The following is a 21,073-nucleotide window of genomic DNA, read 5'->3' on the forward strand; positions in this document are numbered from 1 at the left end:
GTTCTAGCCATCCAAATAAGATAATGCCTACTACCAGAATCCCCAGTATACCCATTAATATCACCCAGTATTGTATTATGTGAGTCATCAAAATGCGGTTCCTGCAGTAGATAGACTCAAACTCATCCCTCCGCCCTTGCAGCTCGTCTTCGACTGTATTTTGTAGCATATCCTATACATACCAACCCTCGGCACCACTGACACACCACCGCCCGTGGCCTCTTGATCTTTAAAAGAGATCACAAGACCTTCACTGTGCGATGACATCACTGCATCTCCCAATGAATGACAAAGAAAGAAAGAAAATGTATTTATAGCACAAAGTTTCATTCCGACAATTGTCTAATTTCCTCAAGCGTTTTATGCGCGAACTCGCAGTCAGCGTGCTCATCAAAGGGCAGTCTCAGTGCCTGTCACAAGGCGCATAATAAATCTTTGTCATAGAGGAGCCAGTTGCATGCGAGATGCCTCTTGTTGGTCAGCAAGATGTTTCTCAACCCCCCCCCCCCCCCCCCCCGCTCTCCATTTCTCTGAGATCATGCCCTAATGATGACCCTAGGCCCACTTTTAATCACTATTTGCGTTGCCCTTTTAACAATTATTCCACTCCTCTGCACAATTTTAACTGTAGAAGCATGAGATGGATTCCTGTGATTGTTAACTGCCTTATAGACACAATCTTTTGGGGCCACATCAGTTTTTTTTTTTTTTTTCTTCGCAAGATATGATGCATTCAAAGGAAACGATGGAAAATCTGAGTTCTCCTCTATGTATTACTTATGCTGTATCATGCAAGGCGAGCTTACTTCCGCAGCATCTGCTCCCAAGTTTGACTGAAGCAAAGTTGAGGCTTCACATACGAGCCTTTTTAAAAAAAAAAAAAAAAAAAAAAATGTCACTCACTCCCACTCTTAGAGGCTGCATGAACTCTGTGGTCAAAGAGAAAGCAAAGCAGAGTACGATGGAAATAACTTTAGAAATAGAGAACCAGAAAGTCTAACTAAGCGACACGCCGACTCCTGATTGGAAACCAGAATCCAGAAATAACGTTTTCTGACCGAACTGCACTGACGGTTCTGTACCGTACCAAAATACACGCACGCATGGTGGGTCCTATTTCAGTTTGTTGCTTGTGTAAACAGAGGCAACACACTTGATGTTAGTTTATAGTTTTAATGATGTGTAAATAGCAATACGCGGTATGCGATCGTGAAAAGTGTGAAGGATTTTGTTCCGCAGGTTCTGACAAAAATGTAAAGTATGAAAAGTAGATGTCTTCTGACCAAGAACTATTTGACCTTTGCCCTTTTGAAATGTAATTTTAAAATTGAACAAACACTCACGGAAAGAGGTCCGAGATTTCTCTGCTCGTGTTCAAGAAACAGGTTTCTAATGCTGCAGCGCCACGTTCATGTTTGAGTAATCTACATGTGAATAATAAAGTAGCCTTCAAGGTTTATGTATTCTCCCCCTTCACAAGCGGCGTTATTAATAGCATCATCTTTCTTGCCGCTTTAAATACAGGATGAAATATTTTGACACGCTCATAGCAGAGGGAGGAAGGTCCAGGCCAAATAAACATTTGTTTTAATTAATCATTTGACGGTGACTTAAAGGTAGCTTTACAACCCACTGGCCCTTTTCTCTTTAGCTCTGATATCACCTTGAGTCAAAAAGTCTGCTGTTGCCCCCGTAAGTCACATGTGTGTCTATTTAGGGAAAATCTTTACAGAGATAAATTATTTTTTGAGCAATGAAGGATGAATCTCCTGTGTTTTCTTTGACCTTGTGAGCAAACTACAAAAAGTGGAGCAATCGATCGCTACCCTCTGAAGATACTGCAATATTGTATTTTGGAATGAACAGTGAAGGAAAAAAAAAAAAATAGAAGTCAAGCCAGATGAACAGCTGTATTGAGATAAACCGTCACCCCATATGCTGAGGGAAAACAATCTCTGCACATTATGGAGAGTGAAGATGAAAAAAATACACTTAATCAACTAACATTGATATTACTTCTGGCAATTAGGAGCATGCTGGTAATGATATGAGTTTTCAGCTGTAAATAATTATGCTGCCTGCGGGCCATACTTTAATTCTCGGCTGTATCTATAAACAATAATCAAACCAACAGCAGCAGGCTAAAAGTTGGAGATTTGTGGGTTTGCAGAGCAGCGGTTGAGGAGCAGCTTATTGGAGCCCTGTGGTGATGCCAGTAGTCAGGGTCACCTTCAGGTGCTCTCTCATCTGTACACCAGCGCGCTAATGCGCAGCTCTATTGATCAGCCTGTATGCGTCAGCACACGCACACACACATGCACAGGTGCACACAAAGCACACAGATATGAGCTCAGATGCACACATACACAAGGGTACACGCATGCATACTTCGTAAGCACTTACACACATGCACTTTAAACCTTACGAGGGTATAGTACAGAGATATTATTTGTATTAAATGCAAAACACATTTTATTTGATTATTTATTTAAAATGTTTATTTATTGTGTTGGTGCCAGGAAATGAAAGAGTTCTTACTCTTATTATAAGAGCTTTCTAATTATATCATCTGTTGGTTTTTTCAAGCTTTTATGTTTCAGGCTCCCTCTGATTAGAATAAGTTACCTTTAAATATCCGTTCTGTGTCAAGATTTAGCTCATTTAAAACGTTTTACATTTCTCATCTTAAAACAAAAGGCCCATGTTTTCAGTAATGTTGTCACTGTTCCTTTATTTCTTTATAGATTTATAATGTTTCTTTTCTTTCCTTCTGATAGCATCTAACCTTTGTGTTGTTCATATTTTGTTATTCTGTGTGCTCTTTTTTTGTGTGCTGGTTGTTTGTTCTTTGTGTTGTTCATATGTGTGCTGGTTTGTGTACTTTGTGTTGTAACCATTGTGTTACGTATTTTTGTGCATTTGTTTCCCATTGCTTGCATTTTGTTAATTACCAAAACAACACTGCCACAGTAATTAATCATTTGTTTCTGCATTGCTGCGGTATGTAACACTTTAAAAAAGAGCAAAGAAACAACAACAACAAAAAAGTAACTTACAATACTACTGAGATTGAGACTTGACAGCTTACTTTTACTCACTGTCAAACAGGAAGCGGCAGCCTGCTGATTGTATAAGGACTAAGATGAAGTGCATAATTAAGGAAACATATGAAAGCCGGCACTGGGCCTGAGATTAATTAGGTGCGTGTCGATACCCTCATCAATATCCGATTAACTAATGACACATGGCCCAATGAGGGCCATTGATCTGCTCCAAGTCGGCTGTGTTAATAGGTTGAAGCCGACATTCAATGGGAAAGCTGACAGAAAACTGCGAGGGCCCTAAACACGGAAAAATCAGAAAATGTCCCCTCAGTCATATCAGTAGTCAAATCACATCCGTGTGATGTGGTCTCACGGGATTCCAGTGATTGCTGTGACCACAACTGAACTTATTCGGCTTTGCGAGAATTCCCATCCTTAGTGATAATTAAAAATGACCCCAAAGGATCCCCCTCCCCAAAATGAAAGAAGAAAAAAAAAGGACTCAATCTAGATTAATGGTGATGGAATGGCCAACATCATAAGTTAGCCCCTTTATGATAATGATTGTAATGATAATAATGAACACTTGGATGAAGGATGTACAATCCCCTGTCCTGGAGTTGAATCCCTATACAGGTTAATTAGGAAAGATAACATCATTAGCCACATCATGCCTGCACAGAGAATTAATTGGATAAAATGGAGATTTAGGTCTATATTTAATCGCACAAACGATCAACGACAGCTTAGCCAGGTAATGGGAGGTCCAAATCGGTGGGCATCTTATTTAGATCACATTTAACCAGCTTAATGAGCAGTCCCAGCGGTTTGTATTATATGTGCTGTGAAGACCCCCTTTGCGTGCACTGTATTGATCAAAATGCGCATTAATGATGTATTATTTTGCCTTGTTAGCTTCTGATTGTTTTCAGCATTCTGGGATAATCAAGGAGAGGTTGGAAGAGAGTTCACAGCACCAATCACCAAGTTTATATAAAAGGAAACATTGGCTCCGTATTTACAAAACAAATGAGAACTATTCATTGCTAATACATATGAGCAATCTCTCTTCCTCGGCTGAAAAGGCCACCGATGGCCTGATGGCTTTGCAGTCATAAATAAAGCACAGTGTGACTGTTTTGGACTAAGGGAAGCATTAGCTGGAGTTCATGATCTGTTCTGAGGGGGACATTAGTGTTAATATGCCTCGCGCCAAACGTGAGCCAGGCGTTTTCTACCTATTCTTCACAGCAGCTGCAAAGCTCGCCGGCTTGTCTTTGGCTGAGGAATACGTCTGTCTGCAGTTCCCTCTAAATATTACATGGGGGGAAACCTTTGTGTGTATTGTCGTCATATACATAATGGATGTTTACAAAGCAGTGTGAGTACTTTACCTTCGGTTTGGGGGAGTTCATTGTAATCGGCACAGAAAGGTGATAAAGCAGCAGCCTGCGATATCTCCGGCTCTGGTGGAAACAATAAGCGAACATCTCTTTGAGAGAGCTCCCCATTAATAATGAAGCATCGTTTAAAACACAAACAGTGAGGCCATCTGGTAGATGAGGCTGTCATGCAGATGAAACTTTATCTTGGCACAACTCAACGGTTACAGTTTTGGTAACGGCATGTATTAAACTGCGTATTAAATGTACTACTTTTATCATTCAAATACTATTGTTCCTTTTGTTGACTTGATTTATAACATGTGCTTTAACTAACGGGCTGAAACCTTACACCCAATGTATTTTTACACATTTGAGAGGTGTATCATTTAATTCAGACTTTCTCTTTTTGTTTCAGCGAGTGAAAGTGAACATGAGGAGGTTACCTGAGACTGTGTGTGTGTGTGTGTGTGTGTGTGTGTGCGCTGTCGGGGGCCGCGTCATCATCACCTTGACGACTCGGGTGTAGCTGACCGTGGAGAGGAAGCTTTCGGGGCCTCACAAGGTAACATACCTCTTCATTTTAAAATAAAAACAATATGCATGTATACAGTTACTCAGATAATGTGCTGGTTATTTGCATTAGAGCTGGTTTATAGTCCAGCGAGATCAAATGACAGACTTTAGTGCATTAATTCCCATAAATAAATTACAGCAGACTTGCATGAATTCACTCAAATATACTCCACCGGTGTCCACTCCACTGCTGATATATGCCTCTGTAAGTGCACTTTAAAGTGCAAAGAGTACATTTAGAGTAAATACGCATGCAAAACATCTCCATTGCCGAGCGAAGAAGAACCAGCCTGCCCTTTTCTACCCTTATTGTCAGTTGTGTCAACTCTATGTCTTGAGGGAGACTGGCTGTTGTCAGAGACTAAGAAAAGGCCTCTGTCCACGAGCAAATAAAATATTCTTTGGTGCATGGTGCCCTGTCCCTCGGTGACTATTGAATTACGTCCCTTCTCCGTGTTCGGGGAGAGGAAAAAAGAATGTCAAGCGAAGATTTCAGGTCGCACTATGCCATAGAAAAGGGGAAGTGGCTCGTCTAGCACAACACAGACCCCACTGTCATTCTGGATTAAGGGTTGATTGAGCTTAGCTGACTAGATGACAGAGGAGATGGTCATTCTCGGGGCAGGAGGAAAAAGGTCAAATATAGCACCGTGTCATTTTAGAGGAACAATGTACATTCTTGCTTTTCTGTATAAATAATATGCGGTTTCAGCTGTAGGTCAGTTTTTTTTTTCTTTGTTTTGCACTCATGATTTTAAGACTTCAGGGATAATAAATAACAACTTCCTTATTCATTACACTCATTGTTTCATTTATGCAAACTGTACAAAGTTTAACTACAAAGGTCAGGGGATTTTGGGGGTCTGACAGAAGGCCAGGAAGGCTTTTATTAAAGGAGGTGTTCGACAAAATCTCGTATAATTTTTGAAAACCTTAGAACACTGGTCTGTGCAGAAAGAAGGTCTGGAAGAATTCACGGAGAGGCGTCTTTAAAAGTTGAGATATTTCGGCTCCGAAATTCAAAACAGCAAGCAATTGACAGCCGTTTTGCCTTTCTGCTGTTCAACTCTGACCAGAGCTGCTTATGCCTGACATGTTGCTGTGATTAAACCAGGAAACAGCGCTGTGGTTTGCGGGTCAAAAGCAAATACATTTGCAAAGGAAAACCCTGTATCGATAATTTAGCTGCATGCTGGCTGCCGTTTTCACGGGCGCAGTGTTCAGTAAGCAGTTCAGTCGACTGATACTAACTCAAGTCCAGCAAGTACAGTTCATTTTACTCTGAAGGATTGGAGGGCTTTGTTGCATGTACTGTAAAATATTCGCATATGACTTTTGACAGGAAGCCTGAACCTCAAGCAGAAAAGTGAGTCAGTCATTTATGTGGTTAACAATGGTGTTGGCAGTCTCAATGGTTAGGGAGCCAGTATTTGGCAGGGGGGCGTGCAGTTTTAACAACTAATGCACTTATTCTTCTCACAGCATCACAATTTTACAGCCTGTATAAAACATTCACACACATGCACACACACACACACAGCTCTATTATGAACCCAGAAAAACAGTTGAGCAAATTAAAAACAGGAATGTCTTTAATTCAATAAAATACACATGTAAAGGAAATGCTGCAAAGTACCTCTTTATCTAAAAGTGTTATCCTTCTTTTGTGTAGCTGCTGATGAGTGCCATTCGACACAAATAGACACAGCTGGAAATATGGTTAGAGAGTTTTAGTCACCACAGTTGTTTACACAATCAGGTTTTTTTTTTTTTTTGCAGGCCGTGATAAGGTGCATGGATATCCTGTGGTCTTTGCCTAGTTAATGTGTACGGACCGCACACTGGCTCTGCTTTCACTGAGTTATTACGCAGAGTGTAATTTGAAACAATTACAAAAACACTGGCCCACTTGTTACAACACTCATTTTCCCCTCACATATACAAACCACAGATTCAATAGCTTTACATGTTTTTCAATCACACCCAGTGGAGCAGTGTTCAGTGTGAAAAAGTATAGCATTTCATCCTAGCTCGCATGGTATGGGATAATCTTTCACATTTTGCCTGGGGTTTGTTTTGCTATTTCAGCAGAAACTTGTGCAAGCCATGTGAATTACCATAGGAGAGGACGATAAAAATACCAAATGATATTGTATCAGATGTAAATGAATAAACTATTTGAATAATCAGGGCAAAATAATTTGTTATCTGTGATAATAAATGGTGTTTATAGTGCTTTATTCTCTGAGATGCATTGCAGAGATAACAGTTTTAAACACACAAGCAGGAGGGGGATAGTGTTACGCTGCGTGGAATGAAGGATTTGGTGCTGCAGAGTAAGCTATTAAAAGAGCTCTAATAGCATCAACAAACTTCAAATTATAAGGCAAATTTAAAGTTTTGAGTCAATAACTGATTCCCCTCACGTGTGCTTCGGATTCCTGCGAGCGCTCTGACTTTAGATCCATCTTATTTGTTTTGACACGTTTCTCACCGCATTTTCACACATTCTGCTTTGCAGGCCTCGTCGTTGCTCAGAGATCAGGGTCAGCCAGTGATGATCTTTTGCAGTTTGTGGAGATGGACACCTTTAGCAGCAGTGTGAGTACAGTTTCACTTTTGGCCTCGGCGTAGCCGAGCACAAGGAGGTCAGGCCTCGTACCTCCATCTCTCTCCCTCTCTCTGAAGGTGCTGGTGCAGCCTGACCATTGACATTTAGCATTCCTCTGCGCTGCCTCTGGGTTCTCAATGGGGGATTGAGGGGTGCAGAGGCCAGTGCCTGGTTCTCAAGGGTTATAACAAAAAGGCTCTTGAAAATCCCAAGCAGTTCCCATGATCCTAGGAAAGACCTTGATCCGACCTGTGTTAGATTTCCATTCCACGGATTAGGGCGCACAAAAAGTACATATTTGGGTGATTTATTTTGCCTTTTGCTCTGGATTTCGGACAATGAATCGCAATGTTTTCCTTGACTGGCACTGGAAGATCTGGCACGCTGATTTGGCATTAATGAGAATTTGTAGAAGTTTGGCAGTTTACGATAGGAAGGTTTATTTTCCTCACAATCAGTCACTATTCATGCTCCTCGCTGACATTTCTAAGTCAGTGCAGCAGCGTGCAGTGACATTTTTTGCTGCAAAGTTTTCAAAGTCATTTTTCAAGGTTTTTTTCCAGTAACATACATAATCTGTTAGCATCAAAGGAGCACACATGCATAAATAATTGACTAATTCACTTAAAGGGGGCCAGCGTAGATTAATTAAGCTTGAATACTAATTATGTTTTCTGTCTACACCAACTGACGCGGTTGTTGTTTAATAAGGAAGTGTTTGGTGGGTCACAATTACCGTGCACATATAAGGCTGCTCTATAAATTAAGGGTAGAAGTGGCTTTGAAACAGAATGCTATCTTTGGTAATTTAAATACAGATGGTGTGTAGATTTTACATGCATCATATATTTATGACATGTTGTTGATATGGCCATTTTTATTCTGCTGTGAGATAAAAAGAGACTTTATAAACATAAAAACACATTTAATTTGGTGTTTTTATTGATTTAGTAAGGCATTTTAATCTTTAATATACCTTTTATATTTTTGTCACAGCCCATTATGACATACATTCACACATATATTGACATTAAGACAAGATGATTTTACTCACTCAATGGACCGCACTGGCAGAATAGCCTGGGAGCAAACCTAATATTACGGATTTTTAAGCACAAATTCAAACTCAAGAAAGAGACGAAACATTTGCAGGGATCTCTTGTCATTTCCAGAAAACACTCTTGTCCTTGACTCCCATGCCAAGCGCACAGGGTGCTTGTCTGGAAATGGTAGCTTTAAGTAGCTCTGTGAAGCCGAGGTTGTGCTGTCTACGCTCCCCTGGCAAGCAGCGCGCACACGCAGGGACAGAGGAAGACAGCTCAAAGCTGGGGCCTTGTTTACAGCTGCGTGGGGAAGAAAACAGGCAGACGTAAATGAGGGTTGACGGTTTCATGAAGCACAATTGGTTGATGGCAGATTCAATGTGACTGGGCTGAACTGGGCGATGATCCGTACAGTATGCAAAATTCACTTTCTAGCTGGTCTGTGCCCACCAGCCCCTAGCAGCGAGCGGTCTTCCCCAAGCCCTTCTAGCTATGCCTTTGAATGCAACAAGAACTGAACAAGGCATTGTTGTGCTCAATTCCTTTTGACAACAATCACATTTTAAAAAAAGAAAGAAAGAGAGAAAAAAAGAAGTCACGGATGTTTTTTTTTTTTGTCACCGGTTATAAATGATTTTTTTCTCATGGTGACTGCGAAGTAAGCGTTTTGTGTGCTGCACAGCGAAATGAGGAAATGATTTGACGGTTTCAGGGGGCATGTACGGATGCCTTCAGATGACAAGAGAATGAACTCAGGGGCTATTTCTTTGTGCTGCTGTATATGTATGCTGTAATACCACCCAAATTTCTTGGCACATGATTTTGATGCAGCACCACAAATTTAACATATCTTCGTGCAATGTGACAAGGCAGATTATGAGGCCAGCTTACACAGCTGCTATCACTGCTCTTATTGAACAGCCATTCCTACATCTAAGAACCCACTTTATTTCACGAACCTCCATGATACTTTTTTTTCCTCCTCGGGATTGAATTGTTGTTTATCGTTTCAGAAATGCAACATCTGCATGTTCCATCCGGTTATGGCACATTAAACAACAGTCCTTGTATTACAAGGAGCATGCTGTCAATGTCAGTGGGGTCTAGGGAGCGAGATGAGAACCAGGCATTTTTCTTAGCTCTCTAGACAGAGCGGCTCACATGGCGCTGTGTGGATTAGATTTTTAGTGACAATGACCCAAAGCTGTAGGCCTGGGGTGTATGTACTGTACTCCTTCTGTGTACTTTCCCTTGTGTGTTTACTAGGCTTGTTTTTTTCTTCGCTGTAACTGAACTTAAGGCAAGAATACATTCATAGTAATCAGATGACTTATTGACATTTGCAGGACATGGAGCTAATTTACTTTGCATAGTGAGAAACATTGGCACTGGTAGAAACAAAACGGGTGCCCAGAGGAGCACTGGTATGAAAATTGCATAAGGAAAAAGAATAAAATGGCCATAAAAAACTTTTAAAGAAAAGAAAATCTCAAGTTATCTTGAAATTTTATGATGGCTCTTATATTGATGATATTCTAGATTATTCCGTGCAGTAATTAGGGTGATAAACAAAATGCGTTTGAGTGGAGATAAAACATAATGTGATTTCTCCTTTGATTTCCGCTCATCTCTCCAAAGTGCCTTTAGCCCTGAGGGCAAAAACAATAATTTGCAAAATAAAGAGCTTTATCCTCCATCATTATTCTAATACGACGATTAATTACTTTAGCAAGAAAACACATCAATTCCAACAGTAACTTTCACAGAATATGTTGTTAAATAACCGAACAGCGGTGTCACAACATCAAGTGAAAGAATTGAACTTACTGTAGAGTTATATTACTTTCAATTTATTCATTAAGGTTCTCAGAATTGGCTGTGAGGTTCCAATAACAATCAAAATTTTAATACCATATAATGAATGCAAATGTCGTGCGGCTTATTTAAACGGCTGCTTTAGTTTACAACACAATAATGTGAAACTGGCCCGCTGTAATCCAACTGCAAATGGTGATGGTGTGCAATTTTTTTATTAGTAAAATTACCTGATTAATTTCCCCGTAATTGTTTCAGGGAGCCGCTCAATTTGCATGTGCACCCAAACACTATTTGTCTGGCAGAAAGGTGTGCAAACCCCGAAAAGAAGACACAATAAAACACAGGCAGACAATCACAGCTGATGCCGAATTTTTGCCTGCCTCATGTTCCGCAGTGTGCGAAAAACTCAGAAAAACTGATTGGTACCCAGTCGAAAAGAAAATGGTTTTTAAATAAGTTACAATTAGATAAGCATTAATCTCAGTGGTATAAATGAATGTCTTGCTGTAGGGCTTGTTGAATGTAAAAACAGATTTACAAAAACTCCTCTTACCAGATTGGTCTGGAAGTAGTCCTTCTCTATTTTAATTGCTCTGTCATTTAGAGTTGAAATAAGCCCCCCCACTCATTCTGCCCCTTGATTTTGCCTTTGAAATTAAATATTGTATACAAATACATGCTGTTCATGGGCATGAGCACAGTTCATCATTGAAATCTGCATAAAATGATGCTTAAAAAGCTCCATACGCTTTGAGCAACGGAGCTCTTTTATATGGTGCATTCTTATGTAAACATATCCATAACGAAAACAACTACTTCTGCCGTTTACCTCGGCTTTCTTATTGTTCTGCTTGTCCGCAGAAATGAGAGAAATGTGGGACTGCAGAGTTTGTTCCACGTCCTCTTGATTTCAAAGGAAACCATACTTGCTTTCATACATTCCTGCTTTTTTCTTTCCATTCCATGCCATGCCATGTAGACCACCTACAACACTATAGATCCATAGATAGATAGATAGATAGACAGCATTTTTATCACTATCTCTCTATGTATGTGTCATTTCTTTACACATGAATCCTGCATTAAAATTACCACACTGAAAATCCTCCATATTATAAGGGACCTGGCACTGTGTTATTTAAAGACTATTTTTCTCTCTCCTTTCAAGATTTTTTAGGTTGAGTTCATGTGAATGGAAGTAATGAGAAGTGTGCCTGGATTTCCATACTCATTTGCACACCGAGTCTGTGTACTCTCCTGCAGCCCGTGTAAAAATGCATAATTTTCCAGGAGAGTGTTGTTGCCCATTCATTTTTCTAAAACAAGGAGGAAGTATTTTAATGTGACCTTCATTACACATTCATGTCAACTTTTCTTATCTATTTATGATTAAATTCTTTTCCACTCCTGTTGTTCAATTAGTGCTTGACCCCTTTAGCGGCGATGTAAATTAAATGACATTTTAGTGTCGTCCCATATTTAAAATACTGCGTTAGTTGCGGATCATAAATGATGATCTTCATTCTGCAGCTAATTTATTCATTTAACAATTTCCCTCCAGAAGTTACAGCAGAAGGCTCTGCAGCAACCTAAGCAGAAGAAATCCAAGTCGGCTGAATTTCTGATGGGTGAGTCCTGCTTGATGAGTTATTGCTCATAATTTGTGTAAGGATTAATTAACTAATTACAGACAAATGGCTTTGGGCTAAATTTTGCTCTTGCTTGTCAGGGCGCAATTTGTAATTATTTTAATCATTTCTTCTTCTTCTCTTTTTTTTTCTCCTCCTTTGCAAGATTCTGATTTAATTTTAACCTAATTGTGTTTTAGTGTCATTCGAGGAGGATGCGCTTGAACATTTTGGTCCAGACAAATCACCAATAAAAAAAAGAATTGTTGTTATTAAACATGCTTTGCTTTTTTTTTTTTTTTACACGAGTCACTTTGACCTAATGGTTGTAATGCCCATTCATGTCAGTGTTTGTATTTTTTATTTATGTTTTTACTTATTCTGTCAGGGAGAGAGGAGAGAGCCGCTCTGGTAGGAATAGAAAACCCAGCCTTCGATGGAGGAGGAAGCACCGAGCTTTCCGTTCCTCCAGTTTGGCTGGGGAGAGAAATTCGAGGTGACAGGCCAGATAGCACCCTTGCAGCTCACCAAAAAAAAATGGAGCTGCAAGCCCCTGCCAAAGAAAGAGGTGAAGCTTCATTCTTCATTAGCCTCAAATTTGTTGACAGTAGATGTGTTCCTGATCTAACCTTTCTCTCACTCCCTCTTTCTTTCTCTCCCTCTCTCTCCTATTCGGGGGGCCCTTGGTCCCTGCATTCCAAAGCGAGCGTGTCCTAACAAGCAACCCTCGTATAACTTCTTCCTCCGCTGGAGAACGCTACAGTAGTGGGTGTTCTATCTCTATCTAGAAGTACCCTCGACACAATCAGCCTTGACTCCCACTCTCGGCTACATGCCTTGTGGTGGGCTGGAGTCATAGGAGAGTGCATTTACATACGCTACTACGCTACCAAGCCGATCCGCTGTCTGTGTGGTGTACTCACAACGCCCCCGAAACACGGCTTAAGGCCAATCAGGCATACGAATATGCCCCCTTATAATTCAGTATGTCAGGGAGAACTCTTGAGGAATGGGATGGTAAATTAGGATGCGTTCAAGGTTGCGAGCGTGCCAGTTTTCTCAGGGATGAGTCACATGTTAGATTCTTGATTTAATGTGGTTTATTTTGCTTTTGCTGTGCATGGCCAGTAATTATTATCAATTATTGTCATGATGTTTTATGCACAGGAGGTAGGATTAAGCTTTACTGTGGTGTGTGGGAATGGACAGCATACGGACAAAAAGCATTTTCTGTCATGTTGCGAAAGTCAGAATGTAAACGTATATAATATGAGAGACTAACGCTGAATGTAAGCTAGTAGTTAATAAAACCTTTTTATTGGCTGAAGATAATGATCTGAAACTCGCTTTAGCAAACCAGTTTTTTTGTTTCTGTTTTCACTTTTATTATGGTGTTGAGAGCAACGAAAACATGGATGCTGTTCTCTGTATAGGTTAAGGTCAAAGTGCAGATACAGCTGACAGTGAGAGTCCCTCTCTTTTAATCACATCTGAGACTGATAGCATGAGGTTTCCTCATTTTGAAGGGACATATTTCACTGAGTAAGTATATTGGACAATAGGATCTTGAGTTGACTTAACCATTTATCGTAAAAATAAATGGTAAAGTCGATTTTGGGTTGATTTTTGAGTCGCATTCTCAACTCGTCATGATGTTTTGGGTTTCCCAATGAATTGGGAATGAGACTCATAACATGACTAAGCCCAAAAAATAAATAATAGAAGTTCATAAAATGTTGTTCAAACACAGTATTGTGTTGTTTTAGATTGTATTGTTTGTTGATAGTAGATGATTAAAAACCCCAGAGATGTTTAGCTAACTTTCACTGCTGTATTCTTATTAAAAAATATAGTAGTCAATAATAATGTCTGGTGAAAAAGGACTGTCTTTATACCATACACTGAATATCGAACCCAAGTAAAATGCAGGTGCTCTTGAAGAAAAGGGTCAGCACATGAGATGAGAGGGGGAAAAAAATCTGGCACGTAAATGCTTGAATAAGGTTAAAAAAGACTTAATTCAAAACATGGCTACTTGCAGAACAATAACTGGTGTAGACCTCGGTCTTCAATCACAATCTTCATATCCTTATCATGATGTCTCTTTGGTTCACACACTACAATCATCTCTCCATTGTTATGTTCCACCACTCGTTTTTATCAAATGAGGAAAACAAAACTACCCCCAGCTCTCAAAAAAGTTCCTCTATCCACCATCTCTCTGTGCACCCATATAGACACCTTTTTTAACATATATTGGCGTCCTGATGATGAGCGATGAGTTAAGTTGCAGTTTTTTTTCCCTTTCCTTTTTTGTTCTGTTAATTGGAAATGTAAATTAGGCCACATGCCAAACCCTTAAAGCATACAAAATGAAGTTAACCTATATGGTGGCTTCTTGATTTTAGAACGCGGGGAAATGTCTTGAAAAAGTATGGAAATGGAAAAGTCTTGAAGGGCATTACGTGTATCACATGCCATGTGTTTTATGGGTTTAAAACTTTCTTCCTTTGTGGTAATTGCACTGACTGAATTAAAAGATAAACAGCCATAAATCCACAGCACAAAATAAGCAGCACATATGCAGAACGGTTCAGTGACTCGTGTGCCTTCATTGAAAAATCACAAAAGCAGATCCTGTTCTGTGTTTGTGACACTTGTATTCGGCCTTTACCAAAAAATCTTCCATTATCTCTCGTCCTCTGTTAACATTTACTCGCTGGCTGGTGAGCGGTGCTAGTTATTGATATTGTGCAGGCAAGAACAGAGAATCGAAAATTTTCATTAGAGAGATGAACTGGAGGACAGCCAGACTATTTAGGTAAATCACAGATATGATTCAAAAGGCGATCCACGAAGCTACTCCCATTATGCAAATTTGTGTTTGAAAAAAGGGTTTCATAACCTCAGAGCTATTTGCAGAGAAATTGTTCAAACTCTCTGTTAACGATGTAGAGGGATTTAACATGTGAATTTCACAGTCAATTTATGGCTCCGTTGAGGAGTCATACGGCTGCTCCTCGTTTAATAAGTATTTCAGTCTGACTCTTTAACTTCCAGTGAGGACACATATTTCATGTGAGCACGGAAGAATCCCGGCGAGCTTTTTTTTGGGTGAGCCAGTGGTGCTCCTATGCAAACACACTTACTCACATTTTTATGCGTCCAAGCGTCGATACCCTCAGACGTCTATAAAGGCGATCCTTGTGTGGAATATGTAACATGATTTAATGCACCATGCATTTTATTTTTTTTTTGCCCCACAACCTGAGAAATACAAGTAAAGCAATTTAGATTGGAGTGAAATATTCAAGGCCTGTAATGAGAATGATTTGGGGTTAAGAAAGCTGCTTGGTGGGGTGTACCCTTAATAGAAAGACCCCGGAGCCATCGGATTCCCATAAACTCTGTGGAGCAGACTTGATACCCATAGGTCAGTGATTGCTAATAAGAAGTCAATGAGACATGGGCTCAGGTTATTTTCCTTTGGATCTGCTCCTCCAAACTTGCCCGGTCCTCTGGGCCGCTGACCTCGGAGTATTTAGAAGGTATTGTCTTTGAAATTCCAGGTACTTTTGAGCTTGTAGACTTTCTCATTAGTTCCTTTTGAACACGGCAAACATATGGCAGTCGTATTTAAGAGATTGCCTGCCGTGACCTTTTGCGGCATGCTAATTAGGCCCCAGAGCACCGCAGGCCGTGGAGAGGTGCACTGAGAAACCCAGCAGTCTCCTTCCCACTTCTCTCTCCCTGCCTCTGTACTCTCTGTCTCATCTTGGCTCTGCCTTATCTGGTGGCAGCCGCTGCCCCTGCCCTTCGACAGTGTGGGTTTCAAAATTAACATTTCGCTTCATGTGCTTCTAATAACCACTAACCTGAACCTGTACAACTCCCCTCTTCCCTTCCTCTTCCCCTTCCCCGCCAAACTCCCACCCCCCCCTTTCTCTCATTCTCTCGCCTCTCACACTTTCCACAGGAAATAAACGTGCCCAAAATTACTTTGACCCCTTGTCGGCAGAGCAGACAGACCCAAGGCATCGCAGAACGGCTGGGGTCAGCACTGAAGATGAGCTGGAATTAAGTATGCCATTCTCTGTCATAATAGTTCTCCCCGGTTCATTAAAGTGAGGTGAGAGAGATCACTGTTAGCAGGCCGCCATTTGTGACGGCAGGACAGTCTATGTAAATACACCAAGTGATGGCATCGCTAGATTGGCTTCCTAACTCACTGTCATTGACGAAGGTCACCAATCATTGGTCAGTTTTCATTTCACCGCGGCTTTTTCCTTCCCCTGCTGGATGACACACGCAGAGCCATATCAATAGTTTGCAGCCCCCTCCTAAAGTAGGCCTATTAAAAGCGAGCTCTTGGGAGCCAAGTAATATGCATGTTATAATGAAACATGGCTATTAATGGAGAAGCCATTTCACCTGTATCTTTTGGATATCACTGCCGTGTAATATCAAAGGATTCGCCAAACCAAATCTCATCAGATGATGACAGGCCGGCTAACAGGCATGTTAATGCTCCTATTTCATTACCCCTCTGCAGACACTTGATTTTCACCCCTCTCCAGCCACGGCTAATATCCTCGGTTTGCATGTTAAGATGTGGTTTAGATTGACTCGTCTGATAAGTAGAAAGTAATTTTGATGCACACAAATGCATGTAATTTTCCAGCACCTTTGAGGGTGTACTCATTTTATAATTGTTTTGACTTGTAGCAATATTGAATGCTGATGAAAACAGGCTGTATCAGAGAATGGCTGCGTTGCTGGATGAGGACGATACCTTCATAAATATACCTGGTATGTATCCCAGTATTGTGTGCCAGTATGATGGTATTTTGGAAGCAGCTGGTTGGCCAAAATCAAAATTAGAGCTGCAACGCTGAATTGATTAATCCAGTAGTCAACAAAATTTCTTTTGATGATAATTGATTGATCATTTAAAGGGGCACTATGTAGTTTTGGAGATGAAATTCAAACACTCTTTTTTTCCATAAATGAATAAACAAGCTGTTCTCAGAGGAAAATAAGGTCCCCAGAACACTGTCAACTAGAAAGGTGGCAGGGTCCGCCAAATATAAACAAAGTAAAACAGTATGAAACTGTGTTGTCCTTTAACGTCAGTTTGTTTATTCAGTTTATTCAGTCATGAAAATGAAGAGTGTTTGTTTATTTAGTTTGTTTAGGCATAAAAGATCAGTCAATGAATCTCATTTTTTATCTTCTGGTTAAAATATAATCCCCAAAACTTCATAGTGCACCTTTAAATCATTTTTCAAGCAAAAATAACAAACTTTAGCTGGTTCCAAATACTTGAATGCAAGGATTTTTTGTTATTTATAATAGTAAATGCAGTTTTTGGGTTTAGGTCTGTTGGTCGCACCAATTAAGCAATTTGAGGACGTCACTTTGGGCATTTTTCACATTTTTTGACATCTTATAGACTAAACGATGAATGGATTAATCGTGGAAACAATCAATAATGAAAATAATACTTTCAACTTTTTAAGTAAGTAAGTAAATTACTTCACTTTCACATTAAATTACTTTAATTCAGACTCATTAGAAGGTCAATTTTGGGACATACAGTATAATGTTCACTTAATACCTCGTAATCAGGATTCAGCTGACATATCCTGATTGTATTTTCCTGCACAGATCATGTGTGTAAATATGCTAAAAAAATGTATCTGATTTGAATGAACACTTTTTCTGGTGGCCGGTGTTACTGCTGGTTGAGGTTGTTTGGATCTTGTCTGTTAGATTTCACACTTTAGAACCAATTGTGTCTTTTAATTTTCCGGCTGACATATTTATAAAAACGTTTTAACATTATGAAATCAAATTATCATTCGAAACAGTGGCCACAGTGTTTTAATGATGCAATGGAGTACGACCATCTTTAGGCGCAGTATCTTCAGGAATAGCTCATAAAGAACCCAGACATAAATACGACGCTACATTTTCCACTAACATTGAAAGCAGCACTGACACAGAACAAAGAATGAGACTAGAAACGGACCCAAACTACTAGTCAGTGCTTTCTAAGCACAGCCATTGTCTCACAGTAGGCGTGCCTTTTCTCATTAGCTCAGTTTCATTTAAATATGTAGCCAACCAGGCAACATTGAGGTGGTTTAAGCTTAGCATTGTTCTGGGTGAAGACAGTCGCACCAGATCCTGTTGACATGACGCACATCTCCCTTGTAATTCCAGCGCACAAGTGATGGGTTTAGGCCCGCTTCAACACGGTAGAATTTAGCCGGCTCGTATTATTTGCCATTGTCTCGGATTTAGCTGTACCACCGAGATTAGCAGCCCCATCCATTGTCCTGGAATGTTCATGAAATCCCACAGAAAAGTAAAGAGGATCTTGGATTAACAGTCCCTCCATGCAATAGGCTGAGACAGGGAAGGAAAGAGAGAGAGGAAGAGAGAGCTCCTACTTCTGTACTGTTGGAGTCCAACTGCGGCGACTGCCAGTAAGCACTTCACCGAGCTACAATAGACTTCAAGACAATCACCTTATGCTGTTGTATGGATGCCTCCCACCGGTGTAGGCCGCAAGTCTTCTTTGCAGCGGCAGAACCGGCTCAGTGTATGTCAGTACTGATCCTGACATCTTGTGACTGCTTCTCAGGCTTTTGTCTCGGCTTTTACAGCCTGCTACAAAGCACCATACATATTTCACAAGAAAGAGACAAAGTATTAATGAAATGGACAGTGGCCAGTGCTGTAGACATTTTTTTTCAAGAAAAAAAAAAATCCTGGAGAAATCCCCTCTGTCTGTCTAAGATCTTCAGTTCCTCCTTTTTATCTCGATAGATTCTATTGCTTTGGCTCGGAGATGAAAGAGCAGAACTGGCTTTCTATTCATTCTAGTTCTCTGTAAGGCGTGAGGCATTGATATCAGCTTCTATGTGAAAAGCATTAGGCAGTGATAACGGCTTTGGCTGTTACACGTATTGGACTGCACACGTTGAATACGCAGACGCTCAAAGAATACCTCGCGCTTTCTACCAATGAGGCGGTGCAGCCAGACTGAAAAGGCACACAGCTAGCAGGTTAGCTGCTGGTGATGATGCTTCTCGGCTTTCGGTATTGAATTCTGGGTTACTAAATAAAAACTAGTTCACAGAAAACTTTTCTGTCGATTTGTTGTGGAGGTTGGTGAGTAAAAACATCAGAACTCTCCTATTTGTTTTTACTAATTGGCTTAAAGTCACAGTCGTGTTAAAACCCTTCCTACATCTTCCTTTGCTTCACTGCATAGAAACAGTTCAGCTCAACCGTATGTACCCTGTCTACACCTGCTCTTAAGTTAAATATCCTGTGGTTGATTTCATTATCTAATTCCAGTCATGCAATTTGTCTAATTTTTGCATGATTTTGGATAAATGTTATGAGATATTTTAGCATATTCACAAAAAAAAAAACAAAGCAGGAAAGAAAGCTAATGTGCCTGTTTTTAACTAAGACTCTGCTTCACTATGAATTTGCCAAGATCATGATTCAAGGAATAATAAATCCTATTTGCTTGGGTGTAAATATGATACTTTGATGAGTTACTGTTTTCAGAGCACATCATTGTCCACCTGCATACATGTCTGCACACACAAACTCATCTCAGTGTGTCTGTTTCTGGATGTGGTAAGTATGCGCATCCATCAGTATGTGTGTGTCTGGTTTGTGTGTGTGTGCGTGCGTGCGTCTGTGCATGCCCACTGATGCGTAACTCTCCAGGTACGCTGCTAGCCTCCAGGGATGAGGAGGTGTTGGAGGTGAAGGCGGGTGATCCGGTGCTTCAGCGGCGACTGCTGCTCCACGGTGGTGGTGATGCCTCGGGCTCCAGGCCCTCCCAGGCCCATACCATTGCCAAAACCCAGGCTGGGGCTGGTGCTGGGCTGGGAGGAGAGGCTGGACTCGAAGCAGGGAGGATGGTAATGGGCAGAGAGAGCACTGTAAAAAGTAATGCTATGCTTTTATTTGTTTTCATATTTAATTTCTTACGTTTAGAGGCATTAAGGTAGCATGTTATTTTGTTACACTAAGTAGAGGATGATGGTTTAAAATGCTTTTTCTTTGCACATCCATGATCTAAAATCCATTATGAAAGCTAGCAAGGAATGATTCCAGGAACTTGTACACATTTTTGCTAAATTCTTTAAAAAATCTGAGGAGACACACACAAAGAATTACGCATAACGCTGTGGTAACATTTCACTTTTGATAAATACAATAAGATATCTGACACTTCTTCACCATTTCTTGCAGTGAGGACAGCTAAGGAGGTGATCCCCCACTACGCCCAGCAGCTGAGGGAGCGTGTGCGGCCTGACATGATCACGCTTGGCAGCCTTTCACTGCAGCAGGTCAGCGCTACAAAGAGGAATATCTGTGTCATCATCCCATATTCACCAGCACATCAGCCATGTCCATTATGCTGTGTATCAGTGGCTTGGGCTAATGGACGTAGGGCGCGTGCATGTGCGCGTGCGTTCATTTGTTGTTTTGTCTATGTGTGTGAGTGTTTCTAATTTTCTTTTCTCTTTCTTTCCATATTTGCCCCACTTTTTTGTCCCCAACCCTTTTTCCCGCCGCTACCTTTATAAAAAGTTCTGCATTTGATTTTGGGCGCAGATGGTTTGAATCTCAGCTGAATGCATTCATGCGAAATAGCTTTTTTTTTTGTAGAACATGCATTCAAGGTTAGATCACTCGGCTCAGAATGTGCGGATGGATTTCGACGATATAATCTACGCTACATGTGATATCCTCACACAATTACCTTATTTGTGGAAACTGTTTTGTTCTGTCTTTGAACTTTGTTGTGCATTATTATGCATATTTCTCTCTGACAGAAGCTGAATTTCCCTGATTCTTTACCCGTCTTACGGTCTTTTCAGGAAAAAATGGAGCGTGACTACTTTTTTATTTTCCGACTCGAGAGTAGGGATATTGT

At 40.5% G+C, this 21,073-nt stretch overlaps 1 protein-coding gene across 1 annotated transcript in view; it reads left to right on the forward strand.

Annotated features, from left to right (window-relative positions):
• ofcc1 (orofacial cleft 1 candidate 1) overlaps positions 1 to 21,073 on the forward strand; it is a gene marked incomplete at both ends in the record, with an annotated part of 192,902 nt that overhangs the window by 84,777 nt on the left and 87,052 nt on the right. The window contains 6 exons of the mRNA XM_084341132.1: positions 12,036 to 12,102; positions 12,491 to 12,670; positions 16,079 to 16,183; positions 16,828 to 16,911; positions 19,855 to 20,079; positions 20,386 to 20,483. Coding sequence (XP_084197258.1) covers positions 12,036 to 12,102; positions 12,491 to 12,670; positions 16,079 to 16,183; positions 16,828 to 16,911; positions 19,855 to 20,079; positions 20,386 to 20,483 — 759 coding nt within the window. The remainder of the gene's footprint in view (positions 1 to 12,035; positions 12,103 to 12,490; positions 12,671 to 16,078; positions 16,184 to 16,827; positions 16,912 to 19,854; positions 20,080 to 20,385; positions 20,484 to 21,073) is intronic.

Source organism: Pagrus pagrus, assembly GCF_965226575.1.
Source record: "Pagrus pagrus genome assembly, chromosome: 20".
Classification (NCBI taxonomy): domain Eukaryota; kingdom Metazoa; phylum Chordata; class Actinopteri; order Spariformes; family Sparidae; genus Pagrus; species Pagrus pagrus.